At 35.8% G+C, this 21,126-nt stretch overlaps 1 protein-coding gene across 1 annotated transcript; it reads left to right on the top strand.

The window, feature by feature from the left end:
* Positions 1–5,464: 5,464 nt before the first annotated feature.
* Positions 5,465–20,078, top strand: dbpb (D site albumin promoter binding protein b). The gene is made up of 5 exons (XM_061957645.2): positions 5,465–6,661; positions 6,762–7,057; positions 10,017–10,445; positions 16,647–16,912; positions 18,587–20,078. Exons 2-5 carry the CDS (start codon positions 6,865–6,867, stop codon positions 18,800–18,802), a joined length of 1,104 nt encoding a protein of 367 aa, XP_061813629.1. The 5' UTR covers positions 5,465–6,661; positions 6,762–6,864; the 3' UTR covers positions 18,803–20,078.
* Positions 20,079–21,126: the final 1,048 nt, after the last annotated feature.

The raw sequence follows: 21,126 nt of genomic DNA, 5'->3' as shown, positions 1-21,126 counted from the left end.
TATTTGGTCCAATCTTAGAAGTTTGCTGACTTTTCCTGTTATGTTAAGGTTAGCATGCTAATGTTTTATGCAAGCATTTGAGCCAACTTTATCCGTTTAAACCCAAAAATGGCTTTTGGGGTTTGGTCCAATCTTAGAAGTTTGCTGACTTTTCCTGTTATGTTAAGGTTACGATGCTAACGTTTTATGATCGTGTTTGAGCTATTTTAATATATTTAAACCTAAAAATGGCTTTTGATATTTGGCGCCATCTTAGACGTTTGGTGGCTTTTCCTATTTTGTCATGTTAACATTAGAATGCTAACGTTTTCATGCTAGCATTTGCGCTAATTTAATATATACAAACCTAAAAATGGCTTGATATTTAGTGCAATTTTAGAAGTTTGCTGACTTTTCCTGTTATGTTAAGGTTAGCATGCTAACGTTTTATGCTAGCATTTGAGCTAATTTGATATTTAAACCTAAAAATGGCTTTTGAAATTTGGTGCCATCTTAGACGTTTGGTGGCTTTTCCTATTTTGTCTTGTCAACATTAGCATGCTAACATTTTAATGCTAGCGTTTGCGCTAATTTAATATATACAAACCTAAAAATGGCTTTTGATATTTGGTGCAATTTTAGAAGTTTGCTGACTTTTCCTCTTATGTTAAGGTTAACATGCTAAAGTTTGATCTAATTAGATATATTTAAACCTAAAAATGGCTTTTGATATTTGGCGCCATCTTAGACAGTTGGTGACTTTTCCTATGTTGTCATGTTAACATTAGCATGCTAACGCTTTTATGCTAACATTTGCACTAATTTAATATATACAAACCTAAAAATGACTTGAAATTTAGCGCCATCTTAGAAGTTTGCTGACTTTTCCTGTTATGTTAAGGTTAAGATACTAACGTTTTATGCTCGCATTTTTGCTAACTTTATTTGTTTGAACCTAAAAATCATGGATTTTGATATTTGGTGCCATCTTAGAAGTTGGCTGACTTTTTCTGTTATGTTGAACGTTAGCATGCTAACGTTTTTATGCTAGCATTTGAGCTAATTTGATCAATTTAAACCTAAAAATGGCTTTTGATAGTTGGCGCCATCTTAGAAATGTGGTGACTTTTCCTATGTTGTCATGTTAACGTTAGCATGCTAACATTTTTATGCTAGCATTTGTGCTAATTTAATATATACAAACCTAAAAATGGCTTTTGATATTTGGCGCAATCTGAGAAGTATGACGATTTTTCCCATGTTATAGCAATGTTTTATGCTCGCATTTTTGCAAATGTTATCTGTTTAAACCTAAAAAATCATAGGTTTTGATATTTGGCGCCATCTTACAAGTATTCTGTGTTCTAATGCTAGCATTTTAGCTAACTCGATTAGTTCAAACCTACAAATCATGGCTTTTGCTATTTGCTGCACCTTAGAAGTATACTGACTTTTCCTGTTAACATGCTAATGTTAGCATGCTAATATATTTTGCTAGCATTTTAGCAATTGGGTTTGTTTAAATCTACAAATCATGGCTTTTGATATTTTGGTGCTATCTTACAAGTATGCTAACTTTTTTTTATATTTCTTCATCTTAATGTTAGCATGTTAATGATTTTTTGCTAGCTTTGTAGCTTTAATCAATTCCGGGCCAGAGGTTCACACCTCAGATAGAAGGCCCATCAAAATTTCCGTGGGAATATTGACAATGGCTTTATTAGCAGTTGAGAGAGCTGCCCATGCTAAAACATTTTCCCGCTAAAATTTTTACCGACATACCCTTGCCAAATCTAAGAATTACACGTACAACTAACAAATCTAGATTTGAAAGTACAGTCTTCCCTCGTTTATCACAGCTAATTGGTTACAGGCCTGATCGGGATAGAAAGAAATATTATTAATAATTAATGAATATAATTATTTCATAGAACATAAACTGTTTATGACCTTCTTAATAACTTTTTGCTATAATTAGATGTGATGATAATGTAAATTGTGTACGAAAATAAGGAATCCTTTGATGATGTTTCTTTATAATCGTAAAAAACATTAGTTATAATGAAATAAAACCGTTCAGTAATTTGATGGATTATGCACTTTTACTGCCATCTACTTTTAAGCCTGTGTGCTATAAAAGGAGTAAAACATCAACACTGTTTTAGTTTGACAGGTAATCACATGAGTTAACTCGTTATTTTGACAGCCCAAATTCCGACAGTATTGCATTCGAGTCAAAATATTGGGGTAATTTTTTTAAATGTAATTTTAAATTATGCACACAGGTAATTTGCTGTTATTAATCACACAACTAAAAAAGGTGGTTAATCAGATGCAAAAATAGTAATAATGTAATGAGAAAAATGCTGAAATTTTGATACCCAAACCTCTTTGTCTTTAGTCATGTCTGTTTTTAATTGTGTTTTTTTTAGCAAAATAAACAATCGCTGCGGGGTGTCACCAATTTAAATCGACATATCTACCACCCCATTGTGACCATCTCAAGTACAGCATTTACCTATATGACCCAATCCAGACAACCTACCCAAGTCATGGCGCAAAAAAGACATGCAACCAGCACAAAAAAATAACCCTGCTCGCTAAAATTTGTGGATATTATGAAAAAAATACGCCCAAACACCAAATTACACATATTTAAATCCATCGCAATGCATGATGGGAAAAATCTAAAACACTACACTTATTCATGTTTATTGTGTTTTAGCTGCTTGATAGGATGTTAGTAAACAATCTGGGTTGTGCGGGGTGTCACCAATTTAAATCGAAATATCTGCCACCACATTGTGACCATCTTAAGTAAAGCATTTACCTATATGACCCAATCCAGACAACCTTCCCGAGTCATGGCGCAAATAAAGGAATGCAACCAACACCAAAAAAAAACAATGCTGGCTGAAATTTGTCGATATTATGAAAAAAATATGCCCAAACACCAAATTACACCCATTTAAATCCATAGCAATGCATGATGGGAAAAATCTAAAACACTACACTTATTCATGTTTGATGCGTTTTAGCTGCTTGATAGGATGTTAGTAAACAATCTGGGTTGTGCGGGGTGTCACCAATTTAAATCGAGATATCTGCCACCCCATTGTGACTGTTGCGAGCAAAGCATTGACCTATATAACCCAATCCAGACAACCTTCCCAAGTCATGGCGCTAAAAGAAAATAAATGCAGCCAGCACACACAAAGAACCCTGCTCGCTGAAATGTGTGGATATTATGGGGAAACAAATGCCAAAACACCGAATTACACCCATTGCAATGCATGATGGGGAAAAAATGCAAAACACTACACTTATTCATGTTTGGTGCATTTTAACTGCTTGATAAGAGGTTAGTAAACAATCTGGCATGCTGCTGGGTGTCACCAATTTAAATCGAAATATCTGCCACTGCATTGTGACCGTCGCGAGTAAAGCATTTACCTATATGACCCAATCCAGACAACCTTCCTGAGTCATGGCGCAAAAAAATAAATGCAACCAACACACACAAAAAACCCTGCTCACTGAAATTTGTGGATATTATGGGAAAAAAACGTCCAAACACCAAATTACACCCATTGCAATGCATGATGGGGAAAAAATGCAAAACGCTACACTTATTCATGTTTTTGTGCATGTTAGCTGCTTGATAGGATGTTAGTAAACAATCTGGCCCGCTGCGGGGTGTCACCAGTTTAAATCGAAATATCTGCCACCACATTGTGACTGTCGTGAGTAAAGCATTTATATATATGACCCAACCCGGACAACCTTACCGAGTCATGGTGCAAAAAAAAGAAATGCAAAACACTACACTTATTCATGTTTGGTGCATTTTAACTGCTTGATAGGAGGTTAGTAAACAATCTGGCATGCTGCTGGGTGTCACCAATTTAAATCGAAATATCTGCCACCGCATTGTGACCGTCGCGAGTAAAGCATTTACCTATATGACCCAATCCAGACAACCTTCCTGAGTCATGGCGCAAAAAAATAAATGCAACCAACACACAAAAAAAACCCTGCTCACTGAAATTTGTGGATATTATGGAAAAAAAACGTCCAAACACCAAATTACACCCATTGCAATGCATGATGGGGAAAAAATGCAAAACGCTACACTTATTCATGTTTTTGTGCATGTTAGCTGCTTGATAGGATGTTAGTAAACAATCTGGCCCGCTGCGGGGTGTCACCAGTTTAAATCGAAATATCTGCCACCACATTGTGACTGTCGTGAGTAAAGCATTTATATATATGACCCAACCCGGACAACCTTACCGAGTCATGGTGCAAAAAAAAGAAATGCAACCAACATACAAACAAATTCTGCTCGCTTAAATTTGTGGATATTATGGAAAAAAATGTCCAAACACCAAATTACACACATTGCAATGCATGATGGTAAAAATGCAAAACACTACACTTATTCATGTTTGGTGCATTTTAGCTGCTTGATAGGATGTTAGTAAACAATCTGGCCCGCTGTGGGGTGTCACCAGTTTAAATCGAAATATCTGCCACCACATTGTGACTGTCGTGAGTAAAGCATTTACCTATATGACCCAACCCGGACAACCTTCCCGAGTCATGGTGCAAAATAAGAAATGCAACCAACACACAAAAAAATCCTGCTCGCTGAAATTTGTGGATATTATGGAAAAAAACGTCCAAACACCAAATTACACCCATTGCAATGCATGATGGTAAAAATGCAAAACACTACACTTATTCATGTTTGGTGCATTTTAGCTGCTTGATAGGTTAGTAAACAATCTGGCCCGCTGCGGGGTGTCACCAGTTTAAATAGAAATATCTGCTACCACATTGTGACCGTGGCGAGCAATTAATTTACCTATATGACCCAAACCAGACAACCTTCCCGAGTCATGGCGCAAAAAAAGAAATGCAAGCAAAAAAAAGAATTCTGCCCACTGAAATTTGTGGATATTATGAAAACAAACGTCCAAATTACGCCCATTTTAAATCCATTACAATGCATGATGGGAAAAATCTAAAACACTACACTTATTCATGTTTGGTGCATTTTAGCTGCTTGATAGGTTGGTAAACAATCTGGCCCGCCGCGGGGTGTCACCAATTTAAATCGAAATATCTGCCACTGCATTGTGACCGTGGTGAGTAGAGCATTTACCTATATGACCCAATCCAGACAACCTTCCTGAGTCATGGTGCAAAAAAAAATAAATGCAACCAATACAAAAAAACCTGCTCGCTGAAATTTGTGGATATTATGAAAAAAAAACGTCCAAACGCCAAATTACACCCATTGCAATGCATGATGGGAAAAAAATGCAAAACACTACACTTATTCATGTTTGGTGCATTTTAGCTGCTTGATAGGAAGTTAGTAAATAAGGTAGGAGTCAAACTATTACATACTCTTAATATTCAATTATATTAATATCATATGGAGACAAACGTTTGCTGGTCTAAATGTGACGTATATGAAAGTACTTCCGCTTTAAACGCAATCGTGTTGTTTGCAAAACGAATATCCAGCTGTCTTATTTGTGTTCATCCCTGCACAGTTGGATTGCATTGAAAGGTCAAGTCACGTGTGCGCGCACACAGTGAATTATTCACCGCCGAGCGGCTCCCAGCCTGTCAAACTGTTTACTCCTCAACTTGAGCACATCCTTCTCGGAGTAGTCGGATTCCTGTGGCGGGCGCGCTGCTTCGCATGTGCTCGCTCTTCTCTTTTTTTTTTTTTCTTTCTCTCCCCCTTTTTTTTGTTGCTCTTTCCAACTCGGGCTCTCACGCGGCACTAGCATGCACGGAGAGGGACTCCGAGTGGGCGGGCCGAGTCGACCTACTTCTGTCCAATGGGCGCTCGCCGCCGCTCCCCCCTCCGGCCAATGAGAGCGCGAGGGAGCAGGCTCGGCTTTGGCTGCGTGCGCGGTACACGTGAGGCGATGGCGCCTTTTGTACACCCGGAGGCAACGTGTTGGTGCGTTCACGTCGCCTGGGAAAAAAAAAAAGGCAACTCACGCGTAGGATGCTCACGTTTTGTGGGAATCGAACAGGGGAACCGACACGTATTCATCGGGAAACGTGCGAACGTTTTAGAAGGGACTAAATTTTAGTGTTGTCAGCGGAATGTAAACAAACACGAGGATCAAGTGACAGCCGTCTGCCGCCTTGAGGCGCGGCACGAGAGTGGGCGCGTCTCATAAATAATACTCGGAACTTGGAGAGATCACTTGGCCACGCCTCGGCGCGACTTGTGACGTCACGTGATCCACCCGTGGCCGTTCCATCTGAGCTCGGAGACGAGAGGACACACACAGGCTCACATGCAAATGAGCACGCCGCCCCGCCCACCTTCCACGCCGTGACTCCTCCCACTCTCCTTCCACGCCACGGACAAGTGAGCGCGAGCAGAGCACAGACAGAAACATCAACTTGTCATTTCAACGACAACACCGACATTTTTCAGCTCTCGCCCCGAGTTTTTTCCGGTTTCCGCTTCGTCTCCCGAGGATAACATTCTTCTTTTTTCTTCTTCTTCTTGTTGCCATTTTGCTGCTTTTTGTTGTTTTTCTTTCCTTCCTCCCACTTCGTTTCTGCCGAGGAGTGCGATGGAATACTTGGAAGCAAAAATCCTCACACGGAACTAAAAAAGGAGCCCGCTCGTCAACACATTAAGGTAATTTGCACGTGCTATTTACTGTACATCCTCTTAATATTTTCATTGTAATAATAATGTTACTGTAAACACCCCCCCCCTTTCTTTCCACCCCCCTCAGCCATACAAACTCCTATTGGTCGAATCGCCTCGCCCCTCCAAGTACCCCCCCAGGGTCCCCCCCCCGACCCTACAGGTGTCTCAACGCCACCGTCTGGCCCAGGATGTCCAGGCAGCTCAGCCAGCAGCTCCCCACCCCGGATCTCCCTGCCGGCGCCAGCCCCCAGTTCGGTTCTTGCACCCAGCCGGCGGGCTCCCTCACAGGGGGCCACCTCAGCTCCATGGCGGGTCTCAAGTCCCTCCTGCAGCACCCCATGAAGGGGGACCAGCGGCTCAGGAGCCCCTGCGACGTCAAAGGTGGGTTGTTGTTGTTGTTGTTGTTGTTGTTGTTTCCACCCACGTGATCCGTACTCGCACGCGTGACCTCGGATTACGCCGCAGACGCTTGTGCACGTGTCCAAAGGACGTTTCATTTGATAAGGAATCTGGGGTGGCACCAATTTACATTAAAAATATCTGCCACCACATTGTGACTGTCGCGAGTAAAGTATTTACCTATATGACCCAACACAGACAACCTTCCCGAGTCATGGCGCAAAAAAAGAAATGCAACCAACACACAAAAGAAATTTGTGGATAATATATTAAAAAAAAACATCCATTCATTTTCCATTTTCTACCGCTTGTCCTTTTTGGGGGGAAAAAACAAACCAAACACCAAATTGCACCCATTGCAATACATTATGGGAAAAATGCAAAACACTACACTTATTCATGTTTGGTGCATGTTAGTTGCTTGATAGGAGGTTAGTAAACAACCTGGCCCGCTGCAGGGTGTCACCAATTTAAATCGAAAATATCTGCCACCACATTGTGACCGTGGCGAGTAAAGGATTTATCTATATCACCCAACCCAGACAACCTTCCCGAGTCATGGCGCAAAAAAAAGAAATGCAACCAACACACACAAAAAACCCTATTAGCTGAAATTTGTGGATAATATAAAAACAACAACATCCATCCATTTTCCATTTTCTACTGCCTGTCCCTTTTGGGGGGGGGGGGGCATCCAAACACCAAATTGCACCCATTTAAATCCATTGCAATGCATTATGGGAACAATGCAAAACACAACACTTATTCATGTTTGGTGCATGTCAGCTGCTTGATAGGATGTTAGTAAACAATCTGGCCCGCTGCGGGGTGTCACCAATTTAAATCGAAAATATCTGCCACCACATTGTGACCGTAGTGTGTAAAACATTTACCTATATGACCCAACCCACACAACCTTCCCAAGTCATGGCACACAAAAAAGAAATGCAACCAACACAAAATTTTTTTTAATATCCATAAATTTGTGAATATTATGGAAAAAAAACCTCCAAACACCAAAATTACACCCATTTAAATCCATTGCAATGCATGATGGGAAAAATCTAAAACACTACACTTATTCATGTTTGGTGCTTGTTAGCTGAGGTTAGTAAACAAGGTAGGAGTCAGACTTTCAAATACTCTTAATATCCAATTATATTAATATGATATGTAGACATACAGTATATATCAGTTTTTTTAGCCCAAAAAAGTTTGGGTGGGTTGTTGTTGTTTTTGCCCACGTGATCCGTACTCGCGTGCGTGACCTCGGATTACGCCGCAGACGCCTGTGTACGTGCGTAATCGCACACGGGTTCTGGTTCTGGCGCCAGTCTTTCTGCAATCTGGTCCATCTGGGATTTCATGGCAATACTCGGAAGTACAGTATTTATATTAAAAAAAAAGAGAAAAGAATCGAATCACATTCAAATTCGATTCTTAGTCATTCTGAATCGATTCCAGATGTTCAAAAATCTATTTTTCTCAGGCTATCTCCACGCTTAACCTGCACAACAAATACTAGTGAACATTCAGATTTTTATTCATCCCGATTTAAAAAATTTAAAAATAAAGATTTTTAAAATAATCAATTTCTAAAAATAAGTTTTTAGGCCATCTCTGCACAACCAGAAGCTTTGCTAACCAGTAACCTTACAATTGTTAGCATTCTAATATTAGCATGCTAGCTTTTCTGCTAATTGTGTAGGTACACACCTCAGCTTGAAACATTTGTTACTTGTTGAATGAAACCAGTTAGCATGTTAACGCTAGTTTGCTAACATTTTTTTTAGCTAATTTTGTAGGTATACACCTCAGCTTCAACCATGTTACTTGACAAATAATACCTGTTAGCATGCTAACGCTGGTATGCTAACTTTTTCAAATCTAATTTCGTAGGCATACACCTCAGCATCAAACATTCGTTACTTGACGAATGATACCTGTTAGCATGCTAATGTTAGCATGCTAACTTCTTTTATGAATATTTTTTTAGATATACACCTCAGCATCAAACATTTGTTACTTGACAAATAGTACATGATAGCATGCTAACACTAGTTTGCTAAATGTTTTAAAGTACATTTTCTCGGTATACACCTCAGCTTCAACCATTTGTTACTTAACAAATAATACCTGCTAGTTTGCAAACTTTTTTTAGCTAATTTTGTAGATACCTGTTAGCATGCAAACGCTGGAATGCTAACTTTTTTTTTTTTTTAGCTAATTTTGTAGGTGTATACCTCAGCATCAAACATTTGTTACTTGACAAATGATACCTGTAAGCATGCTAACGCTAACTTTTTTAAAGCTAATTTTGTAGGTATACACCTCAGCATCAAACATTTGTTACTTGACAAATGGTACCTGTTAGCATGTTAATGCTTGTTTGCTAACTTTGTTTTTAGCTAATTTTGTAGGTATACACAACATTTGTTACTTGACAAATGGTACCTGTTAGCATGCTAACGCTTCGGATGTGAATCTGATCCACGTTCGATTCCCGGGGTGACCATTCGATTGAGAATCGATTCTCGACTCCAACCGATTCTCAGGGAAGAAAAAAAGAAGCTTTGTAACATTTTTTATTTTTTCTGTCGATTTTTGAAAGTTTTGAATCCATTTGGAATCAAGATTAATTAGCACTTTTATATTTGACAGAATCTGTTGGGTTACGCTAAACGTCGCCACCCATGTCCCGAAGAGTCGTGACTCTTTGGGTCCCTAATGATTCTGGGGTGACGATTCGATTCAGAATCGACTCTGAATTGATTTTTGCGATGTATCACAGTTTTAAGTGGAACTTTTTGAAAACGAGTCACAGGTGAGAGAAGATGGTCTAAAAACGTCTTTTTAAGAATTGATTCGTGTAAAAAAAAAAAAGATTCTTTTGGTGGGCCCCGAGTACTCAGTAGGGATCATGTCTTCTCCTGTGGCGCAGACAAAGAGCGGCCCCAGGACATGGACGAGGACCCCATGGGCCCCATGAGGAACGCGGCGGGAGTAAATGGCTGCAACGGCGCCAGCGTGGGCGCCAATGGCGGCGGGAACTTTAACCAGTTCCTGGGGCCCCTGTTGTGGGACCGCACCTTGCCGGCCGACGGGGGCCTCTTCCAGCTGCAGTACATGGACTTGGAGGAGTTCCTGACGGAGAACGGCATGGGGAACATGCACAGCAACAACAGCTCCAGCTCGGCACAGATCCCCTCCCAGAGCTCCCAGTCGGCCGTGCCCAACCAGAGCTCCCAGTGCCTGCCGCCCCCCTCGCCGCCCGGATCCTCGTCCTCCTCGCCCTCGTCCTCGCCCTCCCTCCTGGGTCTGGAGGTGGCTCAGCCCCACAGTCTGACGGGGTCCAGCGACTGCCTGCACGGTGAGTTCTCCCCATATTTCCCCACTCAGGGTTCAGAGAGGTAGCGGCCCTCCCGTGGCCCGTGGAATCGAACCCGCGGCCTCGGTGGAACTTAAGAGTTATTTCCCCCGCAGGGTTCAAATCTGCTTTCCTCAGCAGGAGGAACAAAACCACCAAATAAATAGTTAGTATTCTAATGTTAGCATGCTAGCTTTGTTACTTAACAAATAATACCTGCTAGTTTGCAAACTTTTTTTTTTGTAGATACCTGTTAGCAAGCTAACGCTGGCATGCTAACTTTTTCAAATCAAATTTTGTATGTATACACCTCAGCATCAAACATTTGTCACTTGACGAATGATACCTGTTAGCATGCTAACTTCTTTTACAAATTTTTTTTTTAGATATACACCTCAGCATCAAACATTTGTCACTTGACGAATGATACCTGTTAGCATGCTAATGTTAGCATGCTAACTTCTTTTACAATTTTTTTTTTTAGATATACACCTCAGCATCAAACATTTGTTACTTGACAAACAGTACATGGCAGCATGCTAACGCTAGTTTGCCAACATTTTTAAAGCTAGTTTTCTCGGTATACACATCAGCTTCAACCATTTGTTACTTAACAAATAATACCTGCTAGTGTGCAAACTTTTTTTTTTTAGCTAATTTTGTAGATACCTGTTAGCAAGCTAACGTTGGTATGCTAACTTTTTCAAATCTAATTTTGTAGTTTTACACCTCAGCATCAAACATTTGTCACCTGTTAGCATGCTAATGTTAGCATGCTAATTTTTTTAGAATTTTTTTTTTTTAGATATACACCTCAGCATCAAACATTTGTTACATGGCGGATGGTAATTTTAGCATGCTAATATTAGCATGCTAACTTTTTTTTCGAATTTTATTTTTATTTTTTTAGATATACACCTCAGCATCAAACATTTGTTACTTTACGGATGATACCTGTTAGCATGCCAATGTTAGCATGCTAACTTTTTTTAGATTTTTTTTTTTAGATATACACCTCAGCATCAAACATTTGTTACTTGACGGATGATACCTGCTAGCATGCTAATGTTAGCATGCTAACTTGTTTTAGTTTTTTTTTTTAGATATACACCTCCGCATCAAACATTTGTTACTTGACGGATGATACCTGTTAGCCTGCTAATGTTAGCATGCTAATGTTAGCCTGCTAATGTTAGCATGCTAACTTGTTTTAGATTTTTTTTTTAGGTATACACCTCCGCATCAAACATTTGTTACTTGACGGATGATACCTGTTAGCATGCTAATGTTAGCATGCTAACTTTTTTTGGGATTTTTTTTTAGATATACACCTCAGCATCAAACATTTGTCACTTGACGGATGATACCTGTTAGCATGCTAATGTTAGCATGCTAACTTTTTTTAGAATTTTATTTTTAGATATACACCTCAGCATCAAACATTTGTTACTTGACGGATGATACCTGTTAGCATGCTAATGTTAGCATGCTACCTTTTTTTAGAATTTTTTTTTTTTTTAGATATACACCTCAGCATCAAACATTTGTTACTTGACAGAAGATAACTGTTAGTGTGCTAATGCTAGTATGCTAACTTATTTTTAAGCTAATTTTGTAGGTGTACACCACATATTTTGGGTACTTGATGCACGCTAACATTAGCCGGCTAGCATTTGAAATCTGCTTTCTTCAGCAGGAGGAACAAACCACGAGATAAAACTCTTATGACTCAGCGCCACTTTTGCATGTGATCGATGTTCCTCGCCGTCAGGAGCGCAATCAGTGTTCCGTCCGGCCAATTATTAATAAGCGCGGCGCACGGGGCGGTCGCTGCGAGCCGGGCCGAGCACGAGACCCGGGGAGGGAGAGAGAGTGTTTATGGTTGCGTGTCTTTAAAGCTCTCCTCGCTTCACACGCCACGGCCATGTGCACGCGCCGCTGCACGTGCGGAGGCCGCTGGAGTGAGGGAACAGGGGGCGGAGCCGGCAGGCAAGGGGGCGGAGCCCGCAGAGGGGGGGAGGCGAGGCTTGTGTACAGGAAGAGTGAGTGAGTGACTGCAAATACCACCAGCTCTCCTCAGAATAATGCTGGCAATAATTAGCGTCAACAAAGTCACACGTGCAGGTCTGAAAAGGAGTAGGAAGAAGCAGAGCTTAGTCATTTCTCACCCTTTTTTACCGTTTTCTAGAAAGGAAAAACATGGACTAGTTCAAAGGAATGAAATTAGGGACATAAAAGACTACTGTATAGAATACTGTATATAAATGATAAACAACAGTAAACACATGAATTCATGTATTCATGAAATGACATCTTGAAACACTCATTTTATGAAGTTGCAAATGTTGACCTTTGCAACTATTTCATACAGAAGTGTTCATTTGTTATTATTTCATAATGCATTCATTGAATGAATGAATGAAATACTTGGAAAACTCCACACATAGTTGGAAAAATCGTCATTTTTAACAAAAAAAATAATGGATAAGATGTATATAGCACTTTTCTAGACACTCAAAACGCTTCACAGATATATTTTAGTGCATTTCAAATGTTTTAATTTCAATAAAATGTGCATTTAAAAAAATATATATGCGGGAGTGGCCTATGAAGGATTCATTTATTATTATGTATTATTAATAATTAATTAATTAATTGATTAATTATTATTTAATATTAAATACATTCAATAATGATAATGTATAAGATTCATAAACAAAATACACAAATTAAATAATAACATTAAATAATGATAATTCATTAACTATCATCAAAAATGAAATAAATGAATGAATAAATGTGTTATAAATAATAATAATTATTATTATTATAATAACAATAAACTAAACCTTTAAAGGACATTTCTGTATTAAATGCTTGGAAAAATGTAAATTTAGTGTATTCAAAATTTAAATTTAAAAAAATAATTTATTTATTTATTTATTTTTAATATTACAGAAGTGGCCTATGATAGATTCACTTATCATTATTTAATAATACATGTATATATATATGTATATATATTAATAAGGAAGTACATCTATAAATGAAATGTATTATTGAATAATAATTATAATTGAACTATCATCAAAAAATGAAATGAATAAAAGTATTATGAAACAATAATAATGACTGAACACTTTAAAGGCCATTTCTGTGTTAAATATTTGGACAAATCTCTTTTTGTGCATTTCAAGATTCAAACAAATGTTAAGTAAGGTTTGGCAAACGTCAGGCAGCTTCGGAAAAACAGACAAAAACCTCATTTTTAGACCTAAATCTTCTGTTTGGTTTAAAAAAGTCTGGTTTGCAAAATTGTCCGTGACACATGTGCATGTAATAATTATAAAAAAAAAAACAGGTTAAGAAAAGTGAAACATATTTATTTTTGATGTTATTATTTACTAGTAGTAATAGGTAAACGCAGTCTTGGCGAGTGTGTGGCACACTCACTAGCTGTACCGACGCTGCACTGATGCTGAGTTACTGCTTCACAATGACGCCACCTGTCTTTGACTTTGAATTGAGAGTTTGTTGGACTGAAAATGTCTTACTAATAAAAATAGTCATTATTAATGTCTTACTAATAAAAATAGTCATTATTAATGTCTTACTAATAAAAATAGTCATTATTAAGGTCTTACTAATAAAAATAGTCATTTTCCGTTTCAAAGCCGTCCGTCATGAAATATGCGGACGTCTTTCTTCATCCGTACACGTTAGCGACTGCTCACCAGCTGGGAAAGACATTCCAATCCAGGCTAGAACCGGAACATTCCGGCAGGATCCCTCCAGCAGGTGGCTGCACTGACAAAAAAACCCCAACAACTTCTGAGACGCAGTACATAGCTTGCGTGGTCTCGGAAACGATTGACTTGAGTGCAGCGGAATGTGGAAGCGCCAGCATGAAATGTTTGTGATTTTGTCTGTTCCTGATGAGATAAGACGTGAGTGCAGTGGTAGTCATGTGACATTCAACTATTGTACCGCCTATCATGCATTGATAATAATCAGGACAAATACACAGCACATCACGTCAAGCTATTCTACCACCTCTTCTACATACCATGCATCCATACTGAAATACCCATGCAACTGCTACTGTAGCTATTGTACTGTTTACTCCTATATACCGCCTATCATGCACTGTCAATAATAATATCGGGCAAAATAATGTATCGCATTAAGCTACTTAGATTTTATTGTCATGGTACACATATCACTGAAATTCCTATACACTACATTTATATTTTAGAAATATTTTTTTCCCATAAATAAATATAAAAATGAAATTTTTAAATGTTTTTATTTGAAATTAAATTATTTTGTAAAACAATATTCTGTTCGTTGTCCCCCTAAAAGTACATTTATTTGAATTTCATCACATTTATTATATTTTACCTGTCATATAATAGTTTAACACAACATATTTTTATTTTTATGTTTTTAATATTTTTTACATAAATTATTATAAAACTGCATTTTTTTTAAATTTGATTTTATATTCTTTAATTTATCTCCCTAATAATACATTTATTTCAACTTAATCACATTTGATCATATTTTACATGTCATTTAATATTTTAAATTTTAACATCTTTTTATTTTTGATTACATTTTTTTTAACGTAAATAAATATAAAAATACTTTTTTTAAATTTAATTTTGAATGAAATTAAATTATTTTGTAAAACAATATTCTTGAATTATTCTCCCTAATAGCCCATTTATTTCAACTCAATCACATTTTATTATAATTTCCCTGACATTTAATGTTTTACATTTTAACATATTTGTATATTTTAGTTAAAAAAAATATATATATTAGATAAATTTGATTCGCAATGAAATTTAATTATTTTGTAAAATAATATTATTTAATTTATCTCCATAATAGTACATTTATTTCAATGTAATCACATTTTATTATGTTTTGCATGTCATTTCATATTTAAAATTTTAACATATATTTTTATGTTGAACTTTAAAAAAAATAATTTTTAGATACATTTATATAAAGAAATTACCGGTATGTTTTAAGAATGATTTATTGCAATATTGTAGTGTTTTCCGCCTACCATGCACTATTGACATTGCTTGAGGGAAAAAATTGATCACAACAAGCTACTTTGCTTTTATTGTCAAATAATGGTATGCGTACAACTGGAAATCTCGATAAAACGGCAGCTTTTTGTACTGTATCGCATATGTACCGCCTACCATGCACTATCAATATTGATTATTGATAGGGAGAAAAAATGAATTATATCAAACTACATAGATTTTATTGTCAAACAATGACAGAGGTACACATTTGACTGAAATGCCCATACAGGCTGCAGCTATTGTATTGTATCATCTATGAACCGCCTATCATGCACTATCAATAATAAATACAACCCCCCCGCCCCCCCCAAAAAAATATCATGTCAAGTTGCATAGCTTTTATAGCAAAGAAAATGACATAGGTACACGTACAAATGCAATCCTGATAAAATGCCAGCGATTGTACTGTATCTCATATGTACCGCCTATCATGCACTAGCAATATTGATTGACAATAGGGGAAAAAAATCGAAGATTTTATTGTCAACCAATGACAAAGGTACACATTAGACTGAAAAGCCCATACATCTGTCAGCTCTTGTACTACTAGATCTCCTACAGACCGCCTATCATGCACTATCGTTATGAACAATGATATCAACAATGATAAAAGGGCGATCGCTCAAGCTGCTGAGCTTTTTAATGTGACAAAATGGCACATTAGACTGAGCTCCTGATACAAGTGCCAGCTGCATATCATGCACTATCGATACATATCACAACAATATCTCATCATCTTGTTGAAGCAGACTGTGACTAAACTGCTTTCAAGGGGAAGGTTAGAAAGTTACATTACTTTTCCCACATGATGCTCCATTCTTATGATTCCACAACGTCTTATTATACAATAAAAACTTTTTTTGTCATGCGAGATGTTTCCTGCAAGTGTGGTTGGCATGATTTTTGTTTTTAATTCCAGTTCTATTGGTTTCTAGCCTCATAAAAGTGAGGCGAAACTACACTCAGCCCCTTGTGCCGCCACATTGCACTCTGACTCCCCCTGGCGGTGGTGTTGGTGTAGTGCAGCCTGCTTTGCTGCCTTTCCTCAGTGCAGAGTAGAAAGTTGCTAAAAGTGTTTCTCTTCTGTGTCGTCCCGCAGGCAGCCAGACGAGTATGAACGACTCGTACGAGTCTCCGTCCTGCTCGTCCTCCCCGTCGTCTTCCTGCCCGCCGCTGCTCACGCCCACGGACAGCGGGCCGGAGGGCATGGAGATGTTCGACATGGACCCCTCGGACATGGCTCTGTCCAACGGGCCCGGCCAGCAGAACTTTGACCCCAGGAGGCAGTCCTTCAGCGAGGAGGAGCTCAAGCCGCAGCCCATGGTGAAGAAGGCTCGCAAGATCCTGGTGCCCGACAACATGAAAGTAAGTTATTATTATTATTAATAATACACATGTACACTAGCAATTCAATCATATTTTATTACTGTAAAACATTATTATTTACACTAGTAATTTAATCACATTGTATTACTGTAAACATTAATATTATTTACACTAGTAATTTAATCATGTTATTACTATAAACATTATTATTATTATTTACACTAGTAATTTAATCATATGTTATTACTGTAAACATTATTATTATTATTAATACACATTTACATTTTAGAAATATTTATTTACATAAATAAATATAAAAATGCAATTTTTTAAAAGTTAGTAAATTTAATTATTTTGTAAAATAATGTTTTTTAATTAATCTCCCTAATAGTACTTAATCACATTTTATTATATTTTACCTGTCATTTAATAGTTTGATATTTTACATTTGAACATATTTTATTTAAATAATAAATAATATTTTTAGATAAATATAAAAAACAAATGTTTTAATTTGATTTGGAATGAAATTAAATTATTTTTTTTATTTATCTCCCCAATTGTACATTTATTTCAATTTAATCACATTTTATAGTATTCTACATGCATTTAATATTTTAAATTTTAACATCTTTTTATGTTTTAGTATTTTAGAAATATTTTTTACATAAATATAAAAATGCATTCTTTAAATTTGATTTTGAATTAAATTAAATTATTTTGTAAAACATTTTTTTAAATCTCCCTAATAGTACATTTATTTAAACGTAATCACATTTTTTTATATTTTACATGTCATTAAATAGTTTGATATTTTACATTTTAACATATTTTTATGTTTTAATATTTTAGAAATATTTTTACATAAATAAGTATAATTTTTAAAAAAAAAGTGGATTTTGAATGAAATTGAATTATTTTCTAAAATAATGTTTTTTGATCCATCTCCCTAATAATACATTTATTTAAACTTAATCACATTTTATTATATTCTACATGTCATTTAAAATTTTACATTTTAATATATTTTTATGTTTTAATTAAATTTTTTTTTTTTTTTACATAAATTAATATAAAAATAGATTTTCTTTTATTTGATTTCGAATGAAATTGAATTATTTTGTAAAACAATATTTCAACTCAATCACATTTTATTATATTCTACATGTCATTTTATATTTTACATTTTAATATATTTTTGTTTTAGTTAATTTTTTTTAACATAAATTAATACAAAAAAACATTTTTAAAATTTATTTTGGATGAAATTGAATTACTTTGTAAAACAATATTTCAACCTTAATCACATTTTATTATATTTTACATGTCATTTAATATCTGCATTTTAACATTTTTATATTTAAGTTTTTTTAAAAATATTTTTTGGATAAATAAATATAAAAATGCATTTTTTAAATTTTATTTTGAATGACATTAAATTATTTTGTAAAACAATATTCTTTAATTAATCTCCCTAATAGTACATTTATTTCAACTTAATCACATTTTATTATATTTTACATGTCATTTAATATTTTACATTTTAACACATTTTTATATTTAACTTTAAAAAATGTATTTTTTAGATAAATTCATATAAAAATGCATTTTTTAAATTAGATTTTGAATGAAAGAGAATGATTTATTGCAATATTGTAGTGTTTTCTCTCCCAAAGACCAACAATAGTAAAAATGGTGCCTGTGTTCCCCCAGGATGAGAAGTACTGGAGCAGGAGATACAAAAACAACGAAGCGGCCAAGCGCTCCCGAGACGCTCGCCGCCTGAAGGAAAACCAAATATCGGTGCGCGCCTCCTTCCTGGAGCGAGAGAACGCCGCCCTGCGACAGGAAGTGGCGGAGATGCGCAAAGAACTTGGACGATGTCGCAACATCCTTAGCAAATATGAGAACCGCCTGGCCGACCAGTGATGGAATATTCCGGGCAAGACTTTTGGACTCGATGATGATGACGATGATGAAGATGACGATGATGATGATGATGAATGTATCAGGAGGAGGCGCGCAGCTCAGGTGTTTGGTCGTCATGGTGACGCACGGAGAGAATAATTTAACTTTTAGGGGTTTTGTTATTGGAGAATTGTATATTTTTATAACACTTCAGGACACTCGCAGGAGAGAGAATCATTTTGTACATTTTCTACACGACTAAACCCGGCGGGAGGACCATCTTTCTGTGGAACAATTGGCAACTAGAACAATTTGTCAAGTAGAAACTTCACTTTGCTTCCTCCAGGAGAACTCTGGTCGTCTTTTTCTTTCCTCTTTTGTGTCCACGGCGACCACACGTCCCTCTTTTTTTTGTTTTTTGTGTGTGTACGTAATTACCAGCTTCTTCACGCTGCTTTTCTTTCAACTCCGCTTCGACTCGCTTCCCTTCAATATTTGTTTCCATCAGCGTCACTCCAGTAACACTCAAGACATGATCCCTATTGTCTACTACCTGCATAGTACTTCAATCAAGTATACTTCATAGTACTTCAATCAAGTATACTTCTTCACTTCACCCCCCTTGACAATCAACTATAATAATTATTATCAATATAACTGCAATGTAAGTAATATTAATAATAATAATTATTATCAGTATTACTGCAGTGGAAGTCATATAATAATAATATTAATAACACTAATAAACTGGTTTGATCGCTTTTAGGCCATTTAATATAATAACATTTTTATATGTACATTTTTTGGACATTTGAAACAATTATTATTAATAATACCACACAACAATCTTTTCAACATTTAAAAAAATCTAAATTATATTATAATTATCACATTAGGACCTTTATAAAAAATGGTAACATTTACCATTATTATTTGTTTAATATATTGATGAATATTGTATATTTTTGCCACTTTTTTTTTATTTTAAATGTTTTACTTCCTAATGTGCTAATTATTATTATTAATACCATACAGCAGAAATGTTGCGTTATAAACAAAAACCAAAAAATCCTAATTATATTATAATTATCACATTAGTACTTTTTTTTTAAATGGTAACAAATGTTAACAATTTTCCATTATTATTTGTTTATTATATTGATGAATTTTAGATATTTTAGCCACTTTTTAACATTTTCAAAAACATTTTTTTAAAGTTGCTAATGTGCTAATTATTATCAATAATACCATTTGATGAATATTGGATATTTTTTTTACTTCCTAATGTGCTAATTATTATTATTAATACCATACAGAAATAATTTAGCATTATAAACAAAACAAAAAAATCTAAATTATATATATATATATATATATATATATATATATATATATATATATATATATATATATCACATTAGTACTTTTTTAAATGGTAAAAAATAATACAAATTTCCATTATTTGTTTAGTATATTAATGAATTTTAGATATTTTAGCCATTTTTTAAAATTTTCCCAAAAAAAATATTTAAGTTGCTAATGTACTAATTATTATTAATGATACCACACAACAATCATTATAAACAATACAAATAATCACAATTATATTATAATGATCACATTAGGATTTTTTTTTAAATGGTAAAAAAATGGTAACATTTACCATTATTTGTTTAATATATTGATGAATATTAGATATTTTAGCCACTTATAAAAAAAAAGTAAACGTTTTTTCAAGTTGCTAATGTGCTAATTATGATTAATACAATGATATTAATTATATACTACATTTCAAATGTATTTTTTTAAATAGTCTGCAACAATTCTATTTTTACAGACAGGCTTCGCTACGCATCTTCAATTAAAGTCAGCCAGTGATATAACTAATAAAGAGGTTAAACAAGTGCACATTTCTGGGTTTGAAATGGAGAACTGCGAGTATTTCAGGAGATTTAACAGGAAGAAGATTATTATTATGACTGTTGGAGTGGAATCTAAAATGGACCTTTCGACCGTTCCTACAACATCTCTGCTCGTATTTGCTAGAAGGACTCTTTGTTCTGATATTATTAGTCTTCTTCTTCTTATTATTGTTATTACGATGTTATACTTTCTTGATGGATGTTTCCTCCTGACCTCACTGATGACCTTCACCCCCATGCAGACTTTTTTTGTACAAGGACGAGCTCCTCACGCCCCCTGGTGGACTATGCATGCTTCGTCCTTTTCTTGCTTTCTTTGCACCGTTTCCGCCTCGCGCCCGCGTGCTCCTTTGCGCTCCCGACCGGACGCTCGCTCGCTCTCCAGCTGGCATCCTCCCAGATGTGCTGGCATCCTCCCAGATG

This window comes from Nerophis lumbriciformis, linkage group LG04 (assembly GCF_033978685.3).
Source record: "Nerophis lumbriciformis linkage group LG04, RoL_Nlum_v2.1, whole genome shotgun sequence".
Lineage (NCBI taxonomy): Eukaryota > Metazoa > Chordata > Actinopteri > Syngnathiformes > Syngnathidae > Nerophis > Nerophis lumbriciformis.
The sequence above is the reverse complement of the archived record's forward strand: the minus strand, read 5'-3'. Positions and strand labels throughout refer to the sequence as shown.